Source organism: Carassius gibelio, chromosome A3, assembly GCF_023724105.1.
Source record: "Carassius gibelio isolate Cgi1373 ecotype wild population from Czech Republic chromosome A3, carGib1.2-hapl.c, whole genome shotgun sequence".
In the NCBI taxonomy this organism is placed as follows: Eukaryota; Metazoa; Chordata; class Actinopteri; order Cypriniformes; family Cyprinidae; genus Carassius; species Carassius gibelio.
The window spans coordinates 14,799,351-14,826,327 of NC_068373.1; the positions used below are offsets into that span (position 1 = coordinate 14,799,351).

General features: G+C 37.8%; 1 protein-coding gene across 1 annotated transcript in view; it reads left to right on the forward strand.

Moving 5' to 3' along the window:
- Positions 1-26,311, forward strand: part of LOC127948641 (glutamate receptor ionotropic, NMDA 2A-like) — a 130,278-nt gene extending 103,967 nt beyond the window's left edge. The window contains exons 4-12 of the mRNA XM_052545223.1: positions 3,297-3,499; positions 8,614-8,785; positions 9,091-9,244; positions 9,647-9,772; positions 10,472-10,701; positions 13,365-13,525; positions 17,056-17,243; positions 17,873-18,111; positions 19,424-26,311. Coding sequence (XP_052401183.1) covers positions 3,297-3,499; positions 8,614-8,785; positions 9,091-9,244; positions 9,647-9,772; positions 10,472-10,701; positions 13,365-13,525; positions 17,056-17,243; positions 17,873-18,111; positions 19,424-21,217 — 3,267 coding nt within the window. The 3' untranslated portion in view covers positions 21,218-26,311. The remainder of the gene's footprint in view (positions 1-3,296; positions 3,500-8,613; positions 8,786-9,090; positions 9,245-9,646; positions 9,773-10,471; positions 10,702-13,364; positions 13,526-17,055; positions 17,244-17,872; positions 18,112-19,423) is intronic.
- The last annotated feature ends 666 nt before the right edge of the window (positions 26,312-26,977 follow it).

Here is a 26,977-nt window from a genome sequence, read left to right on the forward strand (position 1 = left end):
ACATGGCTCAAACTTACAAAACATTGAGTCAAACAAGTTCTCTAGCTTTACAAAAGGAATATTCAACAACTTCTGTAAAAATGAATACAAATAAAATATACACACAAATATACAAATGCTGTTTTACAGGAATTGGCAAGTGCAATCTCTAACTGCAACGTAAACTATTTTACATACTACTAATATACTTACAACTGTAAGGTTTTGGTACTGTTCTGTAACAAAAAAGTGCAATCTTACAACTGTAAAGTTAAATCAACTTCTGAATGAAACTACAACAGTCCACTGTGAAAATGAAAACTAACTGCGTAGCCTTCAACACTGGCCTAACATTCGCCATCCTCATCCTCATCCTCATCCCTCTCTCAAAATAATTTGCCCCCACTGTCATGTAACACTGGGTAACTGCTTCGCGCTGTCTTTTGCGCTTATTTTTGTTGGCAGATGAGAATGATTTGCGTCCTTCACCCTGGTTTCACCGCGGGGTTCGCAGATGATGTTCACGTCGCGCAATTACGTCACTTCATAAGGTTCCCATTGGGAAATAATGGTGATTTACTTGTGTGAAGTAAACGCAACATTTTTCAACTTTCTGCTAAGATATATGTGACTTTTTTGCAATGAAAATTATTATTATAATGAAATCATGCTACCTCCGCATATTTTGCTTCCTGAAATCGGCAATTTATGCGGCGAAAGTGTGGCGTATTTGAAAAAATGCGGCCCTTGGCTGATTATGCATTAAATCATGCGATCGCATAATCGCGTTTTTCTGGAGGGACTGATAATTGCATCTTGTTGATTTCACTTTTGTTTGTTGGCTTGAATATTTTGGCACAGAATAACAATACTCTTGTTCATGTCATACTGTTTATATTCAGTCTGAAAGACATCAGACGTTTCATGTCTGTGTATATTTACAATGTAAGTATGTGTGTGCATTTGCAATGAATGCATACTGTGAAGTTTCAAGAGCAACAATTTCAAAAACAAATGCTCAAACTTTTCCAAATAACGAGGAAAAACAGAGAGAGAGCTGAGCCAAAGACCAAAAGTGAGCAGAATGAAAACAACAGAGAGAGAGAGAGATGTTCTACACATGAGACGGTGGAGAGAAAGTACGATAAAAATGAAGAAAGAGACTTGAGCTAGGTTTAGCAATTTCTGAATCCTGTTCCATTAAGAATTAATGGCTTGGTGCAGTTTCAACCCTAGGAAGCGCTCTGTTGTTCTTAGCATTTGTGCTCTGTTTCATTGGTGAGCTCGCTGACATCAGCCCACCCTTCCAAAACACACTGAATTATTCAACTGCTTGTGGCCTATCGCTCCATCATCAGCACGTACAGCAACATATGTGTCCTGCCAGACATTCATAAGCATCGCTGTGGACACACAAAGAGACAATTGTGCCTGAATATAACACGGCTGTACTCCAGCGTTACTAAAAGGTTTGCACATCATCTCTGTATACAACTGACAGTACAAGAGGGGTCATGTCATTTTATTTTCAATAAAGAAAGAAATCTGAAAACATACAATTCATAAATCATACTTTTAGGATGGTGAATCTGGAGTCGACAGAAACTGCAAGTAGTTACTTTGTCTTCAGTTGAGACAGATAAGCTTGGTGAGCCATTTTTACCCACAGTGCTTGACAAAAGAAATGTACCATTGAACCAAATGAGACGGATTAATGAAATTAATTTTTCACACAGTAGAACAAGAAGCGTTGGAGAAATTTGGTGGGGGGAAACTCAAAAAGAAAGGCACTTTGACTCTAATAAGGTTGTGGATGAATCGGAGGCTGTGCTGCTGATAAAGGAAACACTGGCGGTGTCGGAGACGTCCTCAGTCTTCGGTTCATCAGGGGTAGGAGGAACGCGATTACGGCTTCCTCCTAAAGCTTGCTGATAGGATTAACAGCATTAACTCAAATGTCCTGTGTCACTGGTTAGCACTACTGCAGCTACAGAAAGACCCCAGTCCCCCCGATGACAGCTCATCTCTCCTCAGTGCACTGACCTGACCCTCTTAGGAAAATTTGGTCATGACTGTCATGTCTTTTTCAGGTGTCTTTTTATTTTCTAGTTCCTCAGAATGGCACTGTTCCGGATATCATCTGGGAACTGCTGGTGTACTGTTTAATGAAGTATTTAAGCATTATATTAATTTGACATAACACTTTCAAACTATGTACATAAGTAGGGATGACAGTATTTAAGTATTACATTTCATTTTGTGCTGCTGATAAAGGAAACTCTGTATGTTTACGTTACTATATGTGGCACTATTTGATTACAGTAATATAATTTATTTTTGTTTTATTTTTTGTTTCTTTAAAATAAAAAAGTGACATGACAAACAGCCAAGTATGGTGACCCATACTCAGAATTAATGCTCTGTATTTAGCCCATCCAAAGTGCACACACACAAACCATGAACACACATCCGGAGAAGTGGGCAGCCATTTATGCTGCGGCGCCCGGGGAGCAGTTAGGGGTTTGGTGCCTTGCTCAAGGGAACCTAAGTCATGGTATTGCCGGCCCAAGACTCAATCCCACAACCCTAGGGTTAGGAGTCAAACTATCTCACCACTAGGCCACGACTTCCCACTTCCCTTTATTACATACATTTTTTTTTAAACAACCTACTGTAGAAATGAATTGGATCTTTTTTATTTCACATCTTTGTTTTTGTTCATTTTTGCATATTCAGACACAGGGACCGTGTTATGTGGCACTGTTTGATGAATGTGTTTGCCTGGCCTCTGTGGACCTGATATGATTTGCTCTCAAGCATGGCTTTATCCAAACACCTTGCTTTCTGGGACTGAGAGAGAGAGAGACAGAGCGAAAGACACAAAGCAGGGATGGACCCTCAGCAAATACATACTTAGTGATCACAGTCTAGCCATAGAAGAAAGACACAGACAAACATGGCATCCAAAGGAAAAACAAATCTGTGTTAGTGTGACACTGGTGAGGTTGAGACAGAGTCACACCTTCTCTCTCACTATTATAAATGTGTGAAATAATTTGAAGAATTTATTTCACATTCACACTTGTTACATTTTCACATTTCACACTTAAAAAGTGTTTCAATATTTTTTTTTTATTAATATTTAAATTTTTGTTCATTTTTTATAATTTTATTACAAATATGAGCACATATTTTTTTTATCTTTTTTTTTTTTCACTGTTGTTACTGTGTACATTGATGTGTTGGAAAAGTAAAAGAATAATGCCAGTGAGCTATTGAGCAATAATGTGACACTCCTCTTTTCAATTTATTTCCAGATGGGCAAATGGGAGAACCAGAGTTTGACTTTGAAATTTCCTGTGTGGCCTCGCTTCAACTCTTTTGGTGATGCGGAGACAGACGACAATCACCTGAACATTGTAACTCTAGAGGAGAAGCCTTTTGTCATTGTGGAGAATGTGGAGCGCCGGACAGGCACCTGCATGAGAAACTCTGTGCCCTGTCGCAAACACATCAAAGAGTAAGGCTTGCTGCTCACCTTCTCTATCACTCACACATCTCCTGAAAGAATCACTCTCAAACCCATGGATGTTTGACTTTCTGACCCTAGAGAGGTGCGTAGAGTGATGTTAGAGCACTCTTAAAGAGTGTTTGATATATATATTGAGGGTTGTTGACTGCATGACAGTGTTACTGTCCACTTTACTCTGAATTGGATTTTTACAGGTGTTAACTGAGGTTTAGATGCTTGTTGACCAAGGGAGACCCAAAAGTTTTTTTCTAAAAAAAGCCTTTTCTAAAGTTACAGTAAAAACAGTAATACTATGAAATATTGTTAATATATTCTTATGATGGCAAAACTGATTTATCAGCAGTCATTACCCCAGTCTTTAATGTCACACGATTCTTCAGAAAACATTCTTATATGCTGATTTGGTGCTGAAGAAACATTTCTTATCAATCCTGAACAGTTTAATGTCTGTATTGCCACTTTTGATCAAATTAATGCTGAATACAATTATCATTATTTTTATTATTATCTTTTTTTTTTCTTTTACAGACCCCAAACTTATGAATAGTAGTTTACATGTTTGAGATGTTTAAAAAAAGCCAGCTAATAAGAAATCGGCACATTCAAATGATTTCTGAAGGATCACGTGACACAGAAGACAGGATGAAATACTTTCATACTACAGTATGAAAATTCAGCTTTTGATCAAAATAATAAATTACATTTTTTTACGGATTACATTCAAAATTTTAAATTGTAATAATAATAATAATTATTATCATATTATTATTAATATCATCATTTAGGTTTGGAGAAGGCATGAGGGTATTTATTTTTAAAAATTTATTAAAAAATGTATCCTTTTTTTTATGAAATAAGAAAGTCAGTAGGTTTGGAATGAAATAAAGATACAGTAGGTAAAAGATGAAATAATTTTCATTTTGATGGTTGAACTAATACTTCAAGCCCCCCCAAAAATGAATTATTTGTGTATAGATTCAACTTTTTTGGCCTAGTCTGACAGACAGACAGTCTAAGACTCTATCTGATCTTTGTCAGAGATAAATATGATGATGTGTGAACAGCAGTTCATCTGGTATCCTCAGCTGTCGTTTTACCCTCTACTTTAGCTGCTGCCGAGGTCTGTAGATGCAGAGACTGATGCAGTGCCAGTTTGACAAGCCACAGAAACATGCTTCATGCTTAAGACACACACAAACAGATGCTAATGATTCAGGATCACTCTGATGAGCCACTAAGATATTTGTTCTTTAAAAGCAAATGTCAGAATTCAGATATCTGAAGCCTGTTGTCAACTCTATCAGCTCAGACTTACCTCTTAATTTTTACTCTTAGATTTTCACACTTTGTGTAGGCTTCGAAAGTGATCCGAATTGCCTGCCATATTAAAAAAATAAAATAAAATAAAATAAAAAATATCTAAAAGGAGAAACAAACATAGCAGACAGTGTGTCTTCATGAGAATGTAATTGTGTAGTAAAGGCAGTGGTCTGGTGACATAGGGGAGCCGCTCTTATTGCCGCTGGGTATCAAAACGGGAGGAAGACTGTAATAATATGGTTTCTGCCTTGTGAGAGTTTGAATAGAACCTCTGCAGGAGCCGAGGGAATTCGTTGTGTGCGTCATAGCCAGCGCGGAGGGGAAGAGATTGATTTTAAACTGGATTTTGCCTAGGCAGTCGAATGTGTGTCTCTCTCATTGTGGAGACAGGAAAGTTTGTTCATTTCTGCTTTCAGAAGGCATGCAGCCACTTCTTGCTGCCAAAAACACTCCTCTGCTTTCATGAGATCAGTGCTCGGCTGGATTTACAATTAGCTTTTTATCTAACATAATAACAGTAGACAAACTTCATAGCTCATAGTCATTTGTAGACTGTATCTGCATTGTAGACTCGTTTATTTTGTTCAGGTACAGGTTATGGAGCAGCTAGGACAATCCGGCAAATTATTTTGTGATTAAAGGTGAAACTTCACTTCTAAATGTTGTAGAATTGTTTTTTATTTTAATCATTTTGATAAACAGAATATTTTGTATTTTATGTCATTTTATTTTATTTTTCAGACTTTTGCTTTTCTAGTAATGAAGGCTTATGCAATGCACATATTTTGAGGTGCAGTTATTTTTATTTGAATAATAATTTTCTTAAGTGGGGTAATTTTTCAAAGATTTTTTTTTGTTTTGTTTTGTTCAACCTCTGGCATCTCCAGTAATGAAGGCTTACGCAGTGCACATGCACTTTCTCTGGAAAGACATAATGGAAGTATTTGCATCATATTGAGGTCTCTGAAAAAAATATTTAAAGTTGTTGCATGCAGACTGCATCTGGGGCTACATTGGGACTACATCAAATACATGGCGATAGCAAAAATAGGTCACAGTGAGCAGCAGGAATTGGCGTGCATGGGAGCAATCTGTGGAGACAAAGTACACTCATAAGTGTTTTATTCTTATTGTTGATCTGTTTAAAGAACACAGAGAGCCGGGTTTTAATTAGCTTCAATCTAAAAGTTAAATGAGGTTCCCAGGTGGCTTGGCTAATTTAAGTGTTGTCTGTCTGAACTCTGCAGTGGATATGCTCCACTCACAGATGGTGGCATGATTACTAATGCAGCTCTGTCCTGTCTGCAACCCTGTCATTTTTTTTTTTCTTTACTAAAGTACACTTTTCTCTATAAGCTTAGCTACTTTGAACAACTGTCTGCTAATTGGAGAGTGTTCTATATTCACACCAGTCTCTCATAATTATGTCCAGAACATGCCTCTCCCAGAGTGACTTTTGTGAGTGAGTTAAAGATCCTGTTAACAAAAAGGTTATAGGTTTAAACCCAACAAGGGACAGTCCATTAACCACTACCATTCTGCCCTTGAGCAAAGCACTTAACCCCAGGCTACTCCAGGGGGAGTGTCCCTGTAATAAGTGTTCTGTAAACTGTCTCGGACAAAACTAAAAGTTTTGCTCATTCCTAACTCAGTGTAATGATCTCTGCATATAAAAAAAAAATGCACAAAAAAAAAAAAAAAAAGAAATAATAATAATAATAATTGAAATTTAAAACTGTTAATCTGATTGTTGTTTAAATATGTAATTAAATGAAACAATAAAGAAAAAAAAATAATTAAATGATTTTAATTGCAACATTGCATTTTGTTTGTCCTTTTGCCAAATGTTTTTCTTTATTCATTTGGTGTAAGTTGGCCTAATTAAAGTATAATAATTAAAAAAATTTAAAGTTGAATAAATCAAATATGGGCTTTTTAAAAAATACTGTATGTAGTTCAATGTAACAATAAAGAATAAAATAAATATAAAAATAAAATGATTTGTTTACTTACGTTTTTATTCTTAAGTTGATAAAATTGATAATTAACAAAATTGTTAATTGGTGCATTTTATAAAAGTGCCACTCCTAGTCCTTGCTGGGTATAAACAATGTATCTGGCAAACTGATTGGGATTGGATCACCCAGATTTTAATACTATGTGTAAACAGGACTATGTTTGGGTGAGGTAGTACTCTAGGATAAATTCTGCTGAGAAATAAATAAAAGTTGAGTGTATGAACACTTGTTCTAATGTAAGCTGGAGTTATGCAGGTCTACTCCAGTCAGCCCCTCCTGACTATGTTTAAAAACAGGACACTTTCCCTCAGTCCAAATGAAATAATCATCTTGATTGCCCTGTAAATAGAATTGTCTTCCTTCTCGCTCGGGAAAACAGGAACCCCTCTGCAATTAAGTCGGCACAGATTGGCGGTGGTCTTTATGAGGCATCAGAAATCTCCAGCCGACTGCAATTTTCACCAGAGGTTTGGCACTCCCTTGATGGCTCCCTGAGAGGCTCTCAAGGGAAAGACCTATTATTCATTGTAATTAAGAAATTTCTCCTCTGCCGGCAGCAAAAGGCTTTATCGTTCATGCTTCAGCACACTATACCTACTGTACTGTAATCCCAGCTAGCGAACAGTTTGCCCAAGCAGGCTGCTGTCCAAAATATGCTTTAGACACACTGCAGCTAATGCAATTGTGACTCCTCTTCTGAGTGCTTAATCCCGCTCTGTTCACACAGAGATTGCTTACAGTGTACATGCAGTGAAAACCACAAGTTAGTTCACACATGCAGTATACTGTATACTAACTGCCTTAAAGAATTTCATGTTTCTGGTGAGATTAAAATGTTATTTGTGCCTAACCTTTTTTTTTGTGATTTACAAACAGGAAGTAACAAACTATTGTGTGATATGTGTAGTCATGAAATCAGAGACTAACATCTGATCACAAGTGCTCAGATTTATTCCTCAAACATTTAGGTTGTGACAATAAATATACTTTTAAATCTGTCAAATTCATACATTACGGTCCAGAGAGAAAATGCCAAAAGGCCATTCTGTCTGTTTTAGTTTACTGATAAGTGTTTTTGGTCATTAAAATTTGTTTCATTAAATGGGTTAAAGTTTCCTTGTTTCAAATGTTGAGGTCGGTATGATTTTTAAAAGTTTTTGAAAGAAACTTCTTATGCTCGCCAGGCTGCATTTATTTGATACAGTAAAAACAGCAATATTGTGAAATTCTAAATTCTCAACAGTTAAGTAAATTTTTTTTTTACTTTTTTTTTTTACATTTTGAATATACTTTAAAATGCAATTTATTTATGTGATGGCCAAGCTGATTTTTTTAGAAGCCTTTATTCCATTTTTCAGGTTCCTTTCATTAATATAAAACAAAATTTAGTTGATATAAATATAATATAAATATAAATTTTAGTAACAATGTACTGTAAGTATTTACTTTCACTATTAATCAATTTAGTGCTTCTTTGCTGAATAAAAATATTTCTTTCTTTAAAAAAAATATAATATATATGTATATAAATTAAATTATTATTATTGTTGTTGTTGTTGTATTACTGACTTAGACATCGGAATAATTTAGGCATTCATTCCCATATTTAAAGCACAAAACTTGCAATACTGCCACATATATTATTCCCTATGCATGGAACAATCCAGAAAATGCATCAGTCAGCTAACCATGAAATGTTCCTGACATCATGGTTCAGATATTTTGCTTTAAGTTGAACTGTGATTAATGTGCTCTATCCATCAGCAACACCACTGAGGGAGGAGGAACGTACATTAAAAAGTGCTGCAAAGGATTCTGCATCGACATCCTCAAGAAAATCGCTCGGAATGTGAAGTTCACCTATGACCTTTACCTAGTGACCAACGGGAAGCACGGGAAGAAGATCAACAACGTGTGGAATGGCATGGTGGGAGAGGTGAGAAGATTTCAATAGCCAAATCTGCCGATGCGATTTGTTATCGTATACTGATTTTCCATTTATGGTACTAAACAAAATTAGATTAAATAAAGGTGCGCTTGCGCCCTTTCCGCTGGTAATTTTGTGACAGTCAAAGCCTGATATCAAATGTAAAATTGGAAAAAAGGTAGATATTTGTGCAATTTGGCTCCAGAGAGAGTGAAATGCTGAACTGAAATGTCCCAGGTGTTCTGTATAAAAACTTTGTATTAAAACTTGCAGCTTTTGACCAAACCTCTGTGTCATCTCGTCTCCTTCTGCAGGTGGTGACCAAAAAAGCAGTCATGGCTGTGGGCTCCCTGACAATCAATGAGGAGCGTTCAGAGGCCATCGATTTCTCTGTCCCCTTCGTGGAAACAGGGATTAGTGTGATGGTATCCCGTAGCAACGGAACCGTCTCTCCATCAGCGTTTTTAGGTAACTATCTGTAGGGCACAGCAGCCGGTTTCGTGATGACCGTGAGGGCAAGTCGTATTTCCACCTGTCACAATATCGAAGTCTTCCCAGCAATCAAACCCCAGATCCGACAGGCCGATAGAGTCGCCCACCAATCCACTGAAGTGGGTCGCTTTTAGATTCATATGCTTGATGGCACTAGATCAGCAAGCCATTATTTCATTAGCATAAGGCCAGTAATTACAGGCTCTGAGAAACTTCCCCTATGGACACTCGCCATTTTCACATTTGTTTCCCACAGTAAAGCTCTTTAATCTCTTCAGCTTGTCTATAGTCACATATCAAGCAGAACGCCTGGATGATAGTCACTGACTGTGACTTTTTTTCCTGATCTACCTGTTTCTCGCTCCTCCTTCGCTGCAGAGCCCTTCAGCGCGTCTGTGTGGGTGATGATGTTTGTGATGCTGCTGCTGGTGACTGCGATGGCTGTCTTCATGTTTGAGTACATCAGCCCCCTGGGCTTCAACAGGAACCTCGCTCAGGGCAAAGGTACGTAACTAGCTCTCTCAGCTACTCACTCCCTTCCTCCCTCCCTCCACGGTTCCTCCTCCGTTTCCCCGCAATGCAGTCGGTCTTTCAGATTCAGGCACGCTTGAAAATCCTTGCCCTGCTCTGATAGAGTGTCTCACATCTGCACCACAAATCCCCTGTTCTTTTGTGAAACATAAAGGCTTAATTTATACTTCATTTCACCATGTTCGGCGCTGAGTGGTTCCAGGCTCCGAGTTAGTTCAATGAAGTTCAATTCATTTTCATTTGATTCAAGTGGATCAGATTTAAATCATGTAGCCTCATTTGGAGTGCCTTTGTTATGTGGCACTAAACAGCATTTTTTTCTCTTTGTTTCGATTTGTCCTTTTTCTAAAAGGAGGCACTTTCAAAGCAATCTAAAGATAAATCAACTGTCAATTTCTACACCGACCTTACAAAAGAACCGTTTCTAGCTTCTGTATATTTATTCTAATGTTTCACGGTGAACTCTTGCATGCAGTCCCGCTTTTATGAAAACAAAAGGCTGATGAACTATTGAAGAATATGAAGATTAGCAGCTGAGCAGTAGGGTGCTGTATGTTGGCTAAATTATCTGCAAGTACTCTAGAGGGGAGATAATGTTATTTCCAAAATTAAATCACTGAGAAATACTTTTGGCACAAATGAAGGGTGTTATTGAAAATGCACCTTCCGCAGACCCCCACGGACCATCCTTCACCATGGGGAAAGCAGTGTGGCTGTTGTGGGGCCTGGTGTTTAACAACTCTGTGCCTGTGCAAAACCCCAAAGGCACCACCAGTAAATTCATCGTGTCCATCTGGGCCTTCTTCGCTGTCATCTTCCTGGCCAGTTACACTGCCAACCTCGCTGCCTTCATGATCCAGGAGGAATTTGCGGACCAACTGACAGGTCTAAGCGACAAAAAGGTAAAACAACATTTATACACTATAGCGTTCAAATGTACTTTTTTGTATATATATATACAAATGTACTATGTATTATTATTATTTTTTTTTTAGAAATTAAAACTTTTTCTCAGCAAGAATTCAATAAATTTAAAAATAATAATAGGACATATTTCTTAAGTACCAAATCAGTATATTAGGATGATTTCTGAAGGATCAGGTGACACTGAAGACTGGAGTAATGATGCTGAAAATTTAGCTTTACCCTTAAAGGATGAAGTTAAGTTAAAAAAAAAAAAAAAACATAAAAATGGAAAATATTCACAATATTTAAAAAAAAATGTATTTCTGATTAAATAAATGCAGCCTTGTTGAGAATAAAAGAGACATTAGAAACATAAAAATATCTACTGACCCCAAATTTTGAAAGGTAATGTATACAATTTATTTATTGTAATATCTATCTATCTATCTATCTATCTATCTATCTATCTATCTATCTATCTATCTATCTATCTATCTATCTATCTATCTATCTATCTATAATATTCACATCCTTGATGCAGTTTACTTTGCATTTAGGTCATGTAAGTATATTTATTGCTTGATTATGTGACAAAGTGTGTGTGTCTCCCAAAGATCTAATGAAAGCTACGCCTCTGATGGCAGTGGTTTCGACAAAGTAGTTTGAACTTTGGTAAGATGTTGCAGTCTCTGCTGAGTGTTTACTGCAGTCTAGAGTGTTTACTTTGCAGGCTTGAAGTTATGTCGGGCGCTGGATGTTTTGTTCATGAGGCTTGTATACGAGACTAATGAGTGCTCCTCCTTTACATGAAAACAAAGACTTCACAACTGATCAGTATTTATTTCAGGCAGAGAATGCACAAGAATCTTTCATGAGAATCCTGCACCACAAAAGCATGCTGCTGTGAGTGTTGGATGATGATGAGGTTGAGCCTTCTTTAAAATAATTTGCATGCTTGGAAGCTTTAAAAAGGACTATGCATTGCATTGCAGAACTGGTATGTGAAGAGAAAAACAGAAGACAGACTACCCAGTGCCTTTTATATTTTTAATGTAATATAATATAAAACAATATAATACAGTATTTATTTATTTATTTATTTATTTATTTTTTGTGTGGGAGATCTAATTTATCGCAAAACAAGTACAAATCTGAACTACCAAACCATCCTAGCAAGTATAAAATATCCTGTTTGAAAAGAATCTCTTCAATCACAAATAAAACAAAGCCTAAAACTGTTTCACATAGATTATGAACTCTGTTTTGTAGCAGTAAGCTCTATTAAAGTTGAATCATTTGTCTCGTTCAGCTGTCGTGGGACTTTTTTGTGTGTTTTACTGTAAGGTCAGCATTTGTGATTGGTGTAGAGTGTTGTAATGTGAAATTTCATCTCCAGAATACAGAGAGTCTATACAAGTCCAGATAGGAGTGTATATATAAGTATTATAATAAGACAGGCAATGTCAGTTCTCTAAAATAGAAGTCGAGAGGGGAGTTGAATTAATGTATTATATGGGCTTAAGGAAGAAGAAGATATGAAGAGCAAGAGGAAATAGCTTAAGATGAAGTGTTTGATACTGCTTTTTTTTTTTTTTTTTTTTTAAAGCCTCCCATGGACAGGTGTTGAAAATTAGCATGTGTGCTAAAAAACTTAAGCAAATGCATATAGTTCATCCAGTGCAATAAAAATAAGATCCCTGGTCCTGCATTCACAGCACAGTCTGCACATCACAGCAAAGCCACACATTAAAGAACCACAACTCTGGTCAAATAGTCAATAAAGAAACACATTCAAACACACGTCCAGTCTTCCTGCAAAGTGATTCTTTTCTTTGGCAGATTGGTCATATGAGTGATGCAGAAAAGTGTCTAAAGAAAGGATAAAAATAGATTATTTTAGCAAAGCTGTCGAGCTTAGTCCTATGATGTTAGGCCCTTATCAACGACATATTAACTCAGATCCAACTCGAGCCCTTAAAAACCCACCTGGACTACGTATTAATGAAGCTAGCAATACATTTGATCAAAATTATGCCAAAAGAATTGTCATGGTGCACTCTTTAAGAAAAAAATAAATAATAATAATTAAAAAAAACATTCCGAAAGGGGGATTTTGTAATGCCATAGAACCATTTTGGGATCCTCAAAGGACCTTTCAGTGAACAGTTCTTAAATCAACCTTTTTTTTTCTTAGTGTGAAGAACATTTTAACAAGATCTAAAAACCTTTTCCCACTATAAGGAACCTCTTTGTGCATTCAGAAGGAATGGAATTGGAATTCATGGAAGCAAATATGATAATAAAGAACTTGAATTTTAAAAAGTAAGCAACTGTCATTAAAAAATGCATCATAAATTGGCAGGATTAGATTAACAAACTCCTCTCAAACATTTCTTTAATACTCCATTTAGTGTAAAATTAACTTGTACAAAATGTTTCACAATGTTGAAAATGAGTTTTAAACTTCATGTGCCCATGAAGGTTCTTCAAAGTATTTAATATCAAAACTTATTAGAGGCAGTCATTTTAAGAGTGTGAGTGATAGAGCTCAATTTTCAAGTGTTTTTATTAATCATTTTTATTTATTGCCATGGAAGCGTTTTATTTCCTGCTATGCCTTTATTGAGATTTATTTATTTATTTATTTTTGACTTTGCAGTTTCAGAGTCCCTACTCCTACTCCCCTCCTTTCCGCTTTGGAACGGTTCCAAATGGCAGCACAGAGAGGAACATCCGTAAGAATTACCCCGACATGCACCAGTACATGGTGAAGTACCATCAGTCCGGGGTGAACGATGCACTGGTCAGCTTGAAGACTGGGTATGTACAGCACACTCTCACTGTCAGTCTGAGCAGAATGGGTGAAATAGTGAATGAGTCATTGTTTTTGCTGGCATATAATCGCCTTACACTGAATGTTGGCCGTGCTTCTTTAGTTATTATAAAAGGTATAGTTAACCCAAAAAATATGATTTTGTTATTATTTAACTTTTTTTTTTTTTGCTTTCTTTCTTATGAGGAACACAAACAGTACAACATACAAACAAATGAGTATCCAGGCCATCATCAAGCTACAAATAGTCTTTAAAAATCATACTGTAGTTTTACCTCAACACTACTTTTTAGTGTTTTTTTTAAAGGGCTCATATAATGTTACTAAAAATAACATTTGGTGTAATGAAATGTTAGTTAATGTTAATGGTTAAAAAAACATTATTTTCCACTCACTGTACATAATTGTTTCTCCTCTATGCCCCGCGTTTCTGAAATCATAGATTTTTACAACGCTCATCATTCTGAAAAGTGAGGTGTGCTCTTATTGGCCAGCGATCTAGTGTGTTGTGATTGGTGTGTGACAGAAATGTTACGCCTCTTAACATACTGTGATGCATGTCCTGGTGTTCTAACAAATAATGCTACCTGTCAGATTATACTATCTTCACTGTATTCATCCTACTGCAAGGGTAGGTTTAGGGTTGGAGCAGGTGTACAAGTTAATAAAAGATTTTGCATCTGAATTATGCTACCATCTGTTTTACTGGGATGTAGCAAAATCTCACTAAACCAATAAAGCCCTTTACAATTGAGGCATTTGAGTAATCCAGTGAGGAAATAATTTTGCATTATTATGACTTTTACTGTCTTTTTATGTATTACATTGTATCACGACATGTAAACATAAAATCATGTCTGCATTTGTGATCTGAGAAATGACAAACAACAAGCACTACTCTACTCACTACACTGCTCAAAACTCACGTTTGAATCATCAGTGGTTCATTTAAATTTAAAATGGACTTACAGTTTGTGAGTCAGAACAGCCGGCATTGTCTACTATCCCAGGATCAGGAAACAGTCCTCCATAAAATGCAATGCACACATCTGAATATTTGGGTCAAACTGTTCTGGAACATTGTTGTGCATAAAACTAAACCAATGATATCTAGTTCTGTCCTCTTTGGAAGGCCAAACAAAGTATTTTCACTTTCACAACAAAACACAGCCTCTTCACAACACGGCGGTGGCAGCAACAATAAAGTTACACTTTCTTTCTTTGAGTGAACATTCAGATGGCATTATGCAAATCTTCCCACATCATGACATAGACATGTGGGGGCGTGTTTAAATGAGCCATTGTAGGAGGGCATGGTTGAATCTTAACTTTTATAAAGAAAATCTCTTTGGATTTGAAACTTTAGTCTTTGCAAATTTGCAGTGACTTGACATACAGGCAACTATGTTGACCCATACTCAGAATTCATGTTCTGCATTTAACCCAGCGAAAGTGCACAGCCACAGCAGTGAAAACACACCCTGAGCAGTGGGTTTATGTTATGTGCCAATTATGCTGCAGCTCCCAGAGAGCAGTTGGGGGTTCAGTGCCTTGCTCAGTCGCAGTATTGCTGGCCTACAAACACATTGTTCTTTTTAGCAACAATACATAACCCCTTTAAACAGCTTTCATTATCTCTCTGAACTGCAGCAAGGCTTTGTCGTTGTATATTTGAAGATGGGTACATATGCACAATTTTAAATTACCTTACAGTAAATTAATAAAGCGTAGATGATTTCCTTTGGAAGTGCACTGCATCATTTTTCGCAGCTTGGCATATCACTACACATACTGCAGATCCACCGTTAACAAAAGAATCATTGAACAAATCACGGATGTCGGCGTGATCCCGGAGTTACATTTGACATTCTTGAAAATGTCAGACAACCAGACTAATGAGTCTTAGACAAAGGCTTTTCCAACAGAGAGATCAAGTTTGTCAGGCAGCCCACCTTGGCTCCAAATGTCAGTGTGTTGGTGGGGTCTAAAGTCGGGTGCACCCAAAATGATTTTTTCTCAGATTTTTGCAGTTTAAGAGAAATTTAAGAGATGATTTCAGTCATGATCTGGTCATATGATGGCTGTCTAATGAAGAAGCATAAACTTCCTTACATTACAGCTGAGTTACAACTGTCTATCTAGGGTTTAGCATGATAAAAAAAAAGGAAAAGAAATGGTCAAGAAATGGCCAATGGGGGGGGGGGGGGTAAAATATTACATTTCAGTCTGTTATGAATTTATGTTTCATAACATAAAAAATAATAAAACAAACACACACACACACACACACACACACACACACACACACACACACACACACACACACACACACACACACACATATATATATATATATATATATATATATATATATATATATATATATATATATATATATATATATATATATATATATATATATATATATATATATATATATATATATATATATATATATATATATATATATATATATATATATATATATATATATATATATATATATATATATATATATATATATATATATATATATATATATATATATGGGGAAGTCGTGGCCTAATGGTTAGAGGGTTGGACTCCCAATCGAAGGGTTGTGGGTTCTAGTCTCGGGCCGGACGGAATTGTGGGTGGGGGTAGTGCATGTTCAGCTCTCTCTCCACCTTCAATACCACGACTTAGGTGCCCTTGAGCAAGGCATCGAACCCCCAACTGCTCCCCGGGCGCCGCAGCATAAATGGCTGCCCACTGCTCTGGGTGTGTGCTCACAGTGTGTGTGTGTGTGTTCACTGCTCTGTGTGTGTGCATTTCGGATGGGTTAAATGCAGAGCACAAATTCTGAGTATGGGTCACCATACTTGGCTGAATGTCACTTCACTTTCACTTTCACTTTCATATATATATATATATATATATATATATAATCTGGACTACAATTTTTTTTATTTATATAGTTAAGACTGTACATATTGTGTTTTTACATAATGTGATACATTTGTTTTTGTTTTTAATTTACTGCACTGCTCCGAACAAATATTATTCCAAAGAAGCATTAAAGAGAAGAGCATTACTAGAATTTTGTCTCACAAGCACCAATGAGCAAGTTAATGAGAGCAATGGCAGTATGTAGGCTAATACTGTACAACCAAGCACTTCTGTGAAGTATGCATCCTTTTTATTTCTTACTATTAATATATATTTTGTAATAAAATAAAATAAAATAAAAATCTAAAATTTTCCAATCCTTGGCATAAAACATTAAGCCAAAGTCAATTAAATAGTTTTTGTTGTGCTGTTTTCTCTCCACTGCTTCCGGTTTGGTCCCAACCAGATCTGTCTCTCACCTTTATCTTGTGCCCCTGCATCTGCCTTATTGCTGTAAAGATAAAATATGTTATGATTCATTCAGTGCTTTTGGTGACATGGTAGTGGTGTTAAGGCATGAGAATGACTCAGAAAATGTAACCTCTCTATTTGCTATCTGAATAGTGTCTGTGCTCTTTCTTTTCACCAGTAAACTGGATGCCTTCATATATGATGCAGCTGTGCTGAACTACATGGCTGGTAGGGATGAGGGGTGTAAACTAGTGACCATTGGTAGTGGCTACATCTTTGCTACCACTGGCTACGGCATCGCCCTGCAGAAAGGATCAGCCTGGAAACGCTCAGTGGATCTGGCCATTCTGGCTATTATTGGAGATGGTAAGTGCTTGCATGCCTACCAGCAGTCCGGAATGTTGTACATGCTGGAAAACATAGGCACATTATGTGTTTATGATACATATTCATATTTATGAGTGTCTCTATGTTGAAAATATGGCTGTGTGTTCCTCATCTGTTCTTATCTTATCTGTTTCAATAAAGGCTTCTGCTAAGTGAATAAATGAAAATGTCTACCCTAAAGAGTTTTTTATGCTGTGCACTAGAATGTGTTGTGTTCATGTCCATCAGCAATGTCCATCTGTTAATTATTTAGCATACTTTTATTTCAGGGTGCTTCCTTCATAGATATCTGCAGAATTTTCTCTCTCCATACTATACGCTGTGCTTCACAGTAGTGCTATACGACAGCATGAAAAATGACAGAATTATCCTCCTGGCAGCTGCACCTTGTAGAGAAAGAGAAAAAAGTCTCAGATGGTGCTAACATATGGATAAAACTTAAGTATAAAATTTTACTGATCCTCACTTTGAAATGTTAGGGCATAAGGGAGTTTTGGAACAGGAGGATATGTCTTTGGACGGTAGTAGTGCGGCCCACTGATGTGTACATGAAATGGGAGACAGAGCTGATTGATGACGTGGGCCTGGGTGTGTGCGTATCTCCTCAGGTGAGATGGAGGAGTTGGAGGCTCAATGGCTGACTGGGATCTGCCACAATGAGAAGAACGAGGTAATGAGCAGCCAGCTGGATGTGGACAACATGGCTGGAGTGTTCTACATGCTGGCGACTGCCATGGGTCTCAGCCTCATTACCTTTGTCTGGGAGCACCTGTTCTACTGGAGACTCAGATACTGCTTCACTGGCATCTGCTCGGGCACACCTGGCCTGCTCTTCTCCATCAGCAGGGTAAGCTTCTGGGCAGGACAGGATTCCATGTTACATGTATAAAATGTATTTAGTGTGTTTTAAGCCTGGTCTGTAATCATATGCATATAAAGTAGTATGAAAAGCAAAAAATAAATAAATAAAATAAAACACATTGAGACAAATGTGGCACCCATTATTTTGAGATCAAGCGGTAATTTGCTGTCACCCCATATTACTGCAATAGACCACCTAGTGGTTGTGAAACACTGACTACGTTTACATGCACCCAATAACCCGTTCAAAACCGGGATATTAGCAATAACCCGGTCGCGCACGGCCATGTAAACACCGGCAAAAACCCGGATATGCTCATATCCCGGTTTTTAAAAACCTGGGGTACCCCTTTTATAACCCGAATATTTGGTCTTGTAAACGCGTTTCGGCATATCCCCATCAAAATGTGTGTTCTGCGCATGTTCTATTCGCAAGGAATCTTGGTCTTTTGAGACTTTGGATACAGGAAGAAGAATCAGAAATGACGCATATTGCGTCTTACGTCCAGACGCTAACCGTGCGTCGCCGTTTACTTCGGGATATTGGCGACTGATTACACATTCCACGTATACAAGAGTAACTCTCTCTGCTCACGCATGTAAACGGGTTATCCCGAATGTTTCAGAAACCCGAATAGTGACCTTAACCCAACCATAACCCGAATTTTAACAGCTTGTAAACGTAGTCACTGTTAAAAAAAACCTGATTTTGGTGTTTGCTGAATCAGCCTTGACAGTAGGGACAGCTGCTTTAGGACAATTTTTTAATTCTGAGAGTGTCAGTGATAATCCAGTTAGCATTTGAGCTCACTCTTTAGCCTGACATGGGCAGTGTTTGAAAGAAAAGTTGGTCAGAAATTAGATTTTAGAGTTTTTTCCATGGCCAGGGAGGTTAAAATGAGAGTGCAGCAGTCTGTTTTGACAGCATGATCTCTAGCATAGCCAAAAGCTCAGTATGTCTTTGTTTAGTTTTGATCCCTGATGGGATTGTGTACATGCTCTCGGTGAGAGAATATGGTGCATCTGATTAGCATCTTTAAGGTATTGAAATGCTGCTATTGGACATCTCGAGCATAACTGATGTAAGTGTTTACTGGGGAAAAGAGATTCACAGAGATTGTAAGAGGAAAGGATCATTTTTAAAGGAAATTTGGTAATTTGTTTCTAAATTTGAAGGCATCTGTGTCACTGGCTTTATCTATGCCCTTATTAAAAACTTCATAAGCGCTCTTTGATCACACTGATGGGTACAAAGTTAATGTATGAATATTGAACTTGATTCACTCTTTTTTCCACAGGGTATATGGAGTTGCATTCACGGTGTTCACATCGACATGAAGAAAAAGTCATCTGACCTGGACTTCAGTCCACAGTCCAACATGCTTAAGCTTATCAAGTCTGCCAAGCAGATGACTAATATGACCAACCTCAGTGGCTCCAGGATGAACTCTCCTAAACGTGGTGGTGAGTTCATGCATTCAGCAAGCCCCATGATCATGGACATGATGGCAGAGAAAGGGAACTTCATCTACACTGACAATCGTAGCTATGCCCAAAAGGACATCTATGGAGACTCCAGTGAATTGCAGGCATATCTGGCAAACCGTCATAAGGACCATCTAAACAACTACATCTTCCAAGGTCAGCATCCCCTCACCCTCAATGAATCAAACCCTAATACTGTAGAGGTGGCGGTGAGTGAAGACACAGCCCAGACCAATGCAAAACCCCGAGCTCTGTGGAAGAAATCTGTGGATACTTTGCGTCAAACTCAGGGGTCTGAAACCCTAGATCCCCGTTTGTCCATGAAGAGTCAGAGGTACCTGCCAGAGGACACGGCACACTCCGATATCTCCGACTGCTCAAGCAGGGCAAACTCCTACAAGGATCCAGACAATAACAAGCACCTGAAGGCCAAGGATAACTTAAAAAAAAGATCGATGACGTCAAAATACCCTAGGGATTGCAGTGAAGTAGAGCTGTCCTACTTAAACAAAAAGGAGGGCGGAGCAGGCAGAGAGAAAATATACACCATAGATTCTGACCGGGAGCTGAGTCTGCACTCAGAGTCACAACACTACAGAGAAGGCAGGGGCCTAACAACTGATGATTTGGATTTTGGCGAAATTTACTCAGACCACAATGACAATTACAGGAAATGTGACCAGCCCATCATACATCTCAATAGCAGCCCCCTACATCAAAGTGAATCGGATCTGCTGCCGGAAAGCATTTATAACAAACACTACAGCATGAAGGAGAAGAATCTCAGTCCTCACGAAACCAACGACCGGTTCAAACAGACTCATTGCCGGAGCTGTCTTTCTAAGGTACCCAACTATAGCACTGGGCCGTACACTGCCCTAAGATCACCGTATAACCGGTGCGAGGCATGCCTCCACATGGGCAACCTGTATGACATCAGTGAGGACCAAATGCTGCAGGAGGCCATGATCAACCCTGGCATGCACCACGATGACATGTTTAGCCACTACTGGCCTCAGACAGATGGGCCACACGTACAGAGGAGGAACAGACTGAGGCTCAGCCGCCAGCACTCCTTTGACAATATCATGCTTGAGAAGCCCAAAGAAATTGACCTGAACCGGCCGGCGCGGAGCGTCAGCCTAAAGGAGAAGGACCGCTTCCTGGAGGATAGCTCTTATGCAAACATGTTTAACATCAAGGCTGACAAACTATTCGGCAGCAGGTCCATGTTCTTTAACCGAAACCTGGAGGAAAGCAAGCGTAGTAAGTCACTTTACCCTGATTACCCCTCGGACAACCCCTTCATGCAATCTGTACGGGATGACACTCGCTTGGTCCACGGCAGGAGCTCCTCTGACATTTACAAACAGTTGGCTCCCATCAAAGCTAGGAACGAGAACAATCTGAGGTCCTCCGTGAAGTCCACCACTTCATACTGTTCCAGGGACGGTCGAATACCCAATGACATGTATATTTCAGAGCATGTAATGCCTTATGTAGCCAACAAGACTAGTGCATACTCAGCTCCCCGGGTTCTCAACTCTTCGCAGTTTAGCAATAGACGAGTGTATAAGAAAATACCTAGTCTCGAGTCAGATGTTTAATGCTTTTTTGTGTAGTTGAACTATTTACTCACTTAGAATGCCACAGTCACCTACATCTACTAAGTACCCGAGATACCGCTCTTCTTATACGAGCACTTTCCAGAGGTTACTTCTGGGCAGGTATCTGCAGAAAGAGAGTTAGTCAAGTGTAAGCCAATAAAATGTGATCCAGCATGGAAGTTCCTGATCCTAGGGCAAGCAAGGGTATTTCATCCATGGCACTTGGCAATTGCATTTTTGCTTTTATTACTATAGACTTGGGATTTTTGGCATTCTAATCCCTATTTAGAATTTAGTCTCTTCTATATCTTATTTGGTAGCACAATAATCATTAGTTAACTACCCACCTCTGCTTTATAAACAGAACTTCTATATTACCCGCAGAAATAGATTTATTTTGCATGTGTGTTTCTTTTCTTGTCTTATTTCAGTTGAAGATACTTGCATTAAGGTGATTTTGTTCGACAGCTAAGGTGGACATCTGTGCAATGAAAACTTGATCTGTATGTGGGTTGTTCAACAGGGAATATTATGTTGATCTTCCATTTCCAGATTGTGGGGAGGTTTTTGCGACGGAAGTTTGTCTCACATTTATTTCATTCAAAACTTCCATCTGTCGCTGTACACTGTGAAACCGAATCGAAACATCACCTCTCGAAGACTTTTGTTTACTGTAGTTTGGCGGAGCCTCGCTTCGCGGTTGCAATTCACTCATTAAGAGGGCCACTTGTGAAGCTTGAAGTCTGAACTAGAGCATTGGTTTTCTGTTGCAGTCTGTAACACGATCAACACCATATTCACATTGAGGACTACCGCGCAAGACCTTTGTTCTGCAGACCTATTACTAAACTTTATACTGTACAGACACACTCAATGAACTCCATGCAATGTGAATCAGAACACATAGCCAAATCGTGTATTAGATCAAATACCTCAGGATGGTTCTGTGTCATTTTGTGTAACCTTTTCTCTACACCACCTAAAGGCACATTCACATTGCATTTTGGCATGCTTTCCTCCAATCCGCTATGGTTGTCCGAGGACTTTCATTGAGTTTAGAGGGAATCTTTCAGCCATCTTTGAAATGAGCTTTTATGTTTACGACTCCAATGTTTGTTGGAAAACAGGATGTGTATCAACATGAACGTGTTGTATGACTGCTCTAGCAGCTTCCGCTCTCATTCCAGAATTGCTTTCTTTGAACTTCCTCAATGACGTGACATAATTCACTGTACACTTATCTTGAATATGTCATCAGTATCATAATCATGAACTTATTCATCATATGAAGTGCTGCTTTAAGAAGCTAATGTGCGTATGCACATGTAAAATATCAAAGTCTTGTAATCATATATGCCATACATTGTTTTTACTCTTTGCAAGTTGTTTTTCAGTTATTTTTTTCACCCTTGTAATAACCCCGGTCTTTAAGGAAAATGTATTTTGATTACATGAACATGAATTATAATAATGGCATGCAACTCAATTGTAACTCTTTCTATGTTTTTGTTCTGATGTTATGATCACACATTATTTGTAACAGGGTGCAAATATAGCATATATATGGAAAGAAAATGATCATTTATGTTGCAGAGCTGCTGTTTGGGGGAAATAAGCAAGGTATTAGCCTCTAGTATTAATCACAGAGCCACATCTGCATTGATTTCGTATCCTTTGTGGGACGAGGTGAATATCCTTGCTCTTCCTCGATTGGCAGGTGAAAACATCACCAGCTATGCTTTCTGTGTCTTACCTGTCACATATAAGGCCAGACTTAACCTGTAAAGAGAGAGAGAGAAAAAAAAAGTCCTATTCGGGCCTGCTATCCCTCCAAAGATATGACGTCTTCTTGATTTTCTCTATTATCTATGGTTTGCTGTAAGAATAGAGCTTTTTTAATTCCTCAAAGACTTAACAACTATTTTGAATATATGACACTTGTAAATTTGCTTGTAAATTCACACTCTAATAATTCATGAACGTTATGATGACACAGAGTAAACTATTTTTTTGTGGGGGTTTCACAGGTCTGTACAGTAGCACTCATTTTCTGTAATGGCGTGTACGAAAAACGACTCACAAAGTCTGCATCAAAATGGCACCTTGCGAGATTTCAGAGTCTCCATGCAGTTTGTTATCAGGGATTGTAGCCCTGCAGTTTTTTAAGCTTGAACATTTCAGGGCTGGGTGTTGGGACTGCAGGTATTGCGGCAGATAAGTAAATACTGTCAATCCACTTGAAGGTGAGCTTGGATCAAGCATGCCTACAGATCGATGTGAGGAGAACTGGCTTCTTTGGTTCATAGATATGAGCCGTTGTGAGACTGCAGGGTACGAATCCATCTTGCTCATGAACCAAAGCTCTGTGACCACTCTGGCATATCGTTTAGGCTGCCAAACTTCTGGGATTTTTACACAGAAACATATTGAAAACCAAAATGTAATTTTTACTTCAACATTCTGTATTTGTCGAAGGTTATCGGAGGCAGTTGGATGGAGCAACACAGGTCATGTATTGATTGCAACAGGATACAGATGAACTGGGTGGAATTATTTTATGTAGCAGTTTTTGGCTATGCAAAAGCCATCTGTAGTTTATTAAAATATATATATTATATTTTTGGTTTTATTTACCTCTCATAGAATAGTACACAGATGTGTAGCTCAGATGCTGATTATTTCCATAAGACGAGCTAAACTAGGCAAAGCGCTGTAGTTCAGTTTCTAAAATACAGTAAGCGAGGATTTTTAAGTCCGAAAAAAAATTGAGTACTTTCTCAGTTACACCTTAAACGCTAGTTAAGGGTTAATCTGTTTTGTCCTTCACATTTGTTACGCTCCACTTATTTCAACAGAGATGTGTGTTTTTCTACATTTCTCCATGGATCGTGAAGAGAGGGACGTTTCGGATCAGCGGCTAAAGGCGCCCAGTCCGTATGCTGAATATTTACACTTTAAAAGTCTTTTCAGATAACAGAGATGCCTCCATCACCACGAGTTAGTCTTTCATAAAAACCCATTAGCCTAAAAGATACATACAAAACCAATTTTCTTTCCCTTTGAGGCGAGTTTTATGACAGCATAGGACAGAATATCAAAAAGTGAACTATGGAAGTAGGGATGTGAGACGTTACTTAACATGACAATGGATCTCCTTCTAAGTCAATTCTGCATCCACATGGAAGACCATTTGAATTCCATTCTTTCCCGAAATGATATTTTGCCAAGTGCAGTGTAGTAAGAACAATAGGCCCTTTCGGCTGCCAGGCAAGCTGTTCTACTGTCACTGCATCATTGGCTGTGTTCCCATCGAGGTAGTTTGAAGGAGAAATCACCTCAGCTCAAATTACATCTGCCAGAGCCGCACAAGGCACAGTGAGAAGGGGCAGGTGGCTAAAGACAGGAGCGAGAGTCCTCATGCATGACTGTGTCGACTGCAGCTCACTCCCTTTCGTTCTCAGGCTGCTTTATAACCCTCAGGAAGACGTTTGCAGGGGCAAAACTGGCAGCTTGGAAACAATACGGAAACACTCTATCAGTCGTGTGGCTCTTTTAGCAATGCCATTTTTATCATTGCATTACTGATGTGAGGATTATTCAGTCACCTTAAGTTTTTTTTTTTTTTTTTTTTTTTTAATGCTGCTTTTGATTTCTTTAATGCATTTCCAGTAACATAAATTGTGATGCTTGATTATTTTATTTTAATAGTGAATCAAAATAAAGGACAGACAGTGATTTAGTGGGTACCGACCTTAAAGGAGGCAGAAAGTATCTTTTTTTTATTCTTTGTTTGGTTGTTTGAGTTTGTTTGAGCACAGAGCTGATGGAATACTTGCACTTATTAAAGGATAAAGAACGCTGCCTTCCTTGTGAAATGGACGATTTTGATCGTAGTGGACTCAGACGAAAAAAAAAATAGAACCACTTGTGTTCTTGTGAGCTTTGCATCCATATTTTATGTGGTTAAAAGTAGAAATTATTTTAGAACAGCATTTTATACTGGGGCGGGCAGGGATTGTCATGTGACCTATATAACCTATTTATCACTGAAACCATGTGACCTGCTGCCCAAATGTTCTTTTATAATGAAGCATTATCACCTGTGTGCGTACTGAAATGTCTTAAGAACTTTTTAATGTAAGTTGGAAGTAATTGCTTACATAAAGCTGAAAACACAAATTTGCATTAATGAAATCATTTCTGCTATTGCAAAATTGCATGAGAAAGTACTAATTCAGTGGGGTGTTTTAAACATATCCCTGTTCTCTCTAAAGTACATTTAATTTGGAACATAACGTATTGTGTTCAGATTATTATTATCATTATATATATTTTTTTTTTTTCATTCTCTGCTTTTTTATGTGTACATAGATCATATTAAAAGAACAGGTCTGATATGTGACTTGAGAAATATCAATACAATGTGGTTGCAGGACATGTGCTGGGTTAAAAGATATATAAACATGTATATAAGTCAAAGTTTCATTTTTCTAATAAAGGCTCTTTCTGCCACTTTATATGATCACTGTATCTGTTGCGGTATGTTTCCGAAGCCTGTGCTCCAGGTGAATGTTGCAGACACCTCGAAAGTTCATGAAGCAGGGGGTTGGGAGCTGACTGACAGCTCTGGTAATTCCGAGTGATGATTGGTACATGCCGTAATGGCTCTCAGGCCTCGAGTCTTCAGCCTGAGCATGTGTGAAACGGGCCAGGACCCAGCAATATTACACGAGTCAAAAAAGCAGCTTTGCTATCAGCAGAAATGGGGCATTTTGTGTGCACAATGGAGATACTCTGTCACAGACAGCTTTGAGAAATAAAAGAGAGATTTCTCTGTTTTGTGATTTTTTTTTTCTTCGTTTTGCATCCATCTATTGAGACAATCCATGTATTAACAGTATTGTTATCAGTATTAAGAAACAACTAAATGGTATTTTATTTTTCACACATAACTGAAAAGCCTATTTTGAATGGCCTCCTTTGGTCTTGATAACAACTTTCATTCTTGCTGACATTGTTTTTATGTACTTTTCCACAGTCTCTGTTGTTATTGACTATTATTGGGCATCTGAATAAAAAAATAATAATTATAAAGTGCTTTACTATTTTATATACACACACACATGCATGGGGGAATATATATAGTATTTATTAATTGATATTATTATTTATTGTTATAAAATTTATGTTATAATCATTTATTTCTATTTTTATGTTGTTATTAATTATTATATCATCATATTTTTTTTATTAGATGTTACTATCCATATATCCATCCATACATACATCCATATATATATAAATTTGCTTCTCATAAGTATTATTACTTTTTAATGATCAGAACACTGAATCACACACGAAAAAATAATCATAAAAGTGATTTTTTTTTTTACTTACATTTTTAGCAACCACTCATGTTTAGAGTAAATGATTCTGACCTGATTAAAGACACCAACAATGTTGAGAATATGGTTTCTGTAAATATGTCAGAAATAATTTCAGGCCATTTTACATCGATTTCCACCTTGCAGCAAAGGTTGCACTGTTGTAGAACTTGCACCTAATCTATGCAGCTCTAAACTCTGCCTTTGTTCTGAGGTAATGTACAGAAATATTGATCATATCTTGTACGACTGGGACAAATATTCTTTCAATATCTAAATAGGGTTTGTGTTTTAGAGAGAAGGCGGCACTATCAATTGTCTTTGCTATTTAATGGATCTTTAGGCTTCTGGTGTTCATGGTTGAATACACTGGAAC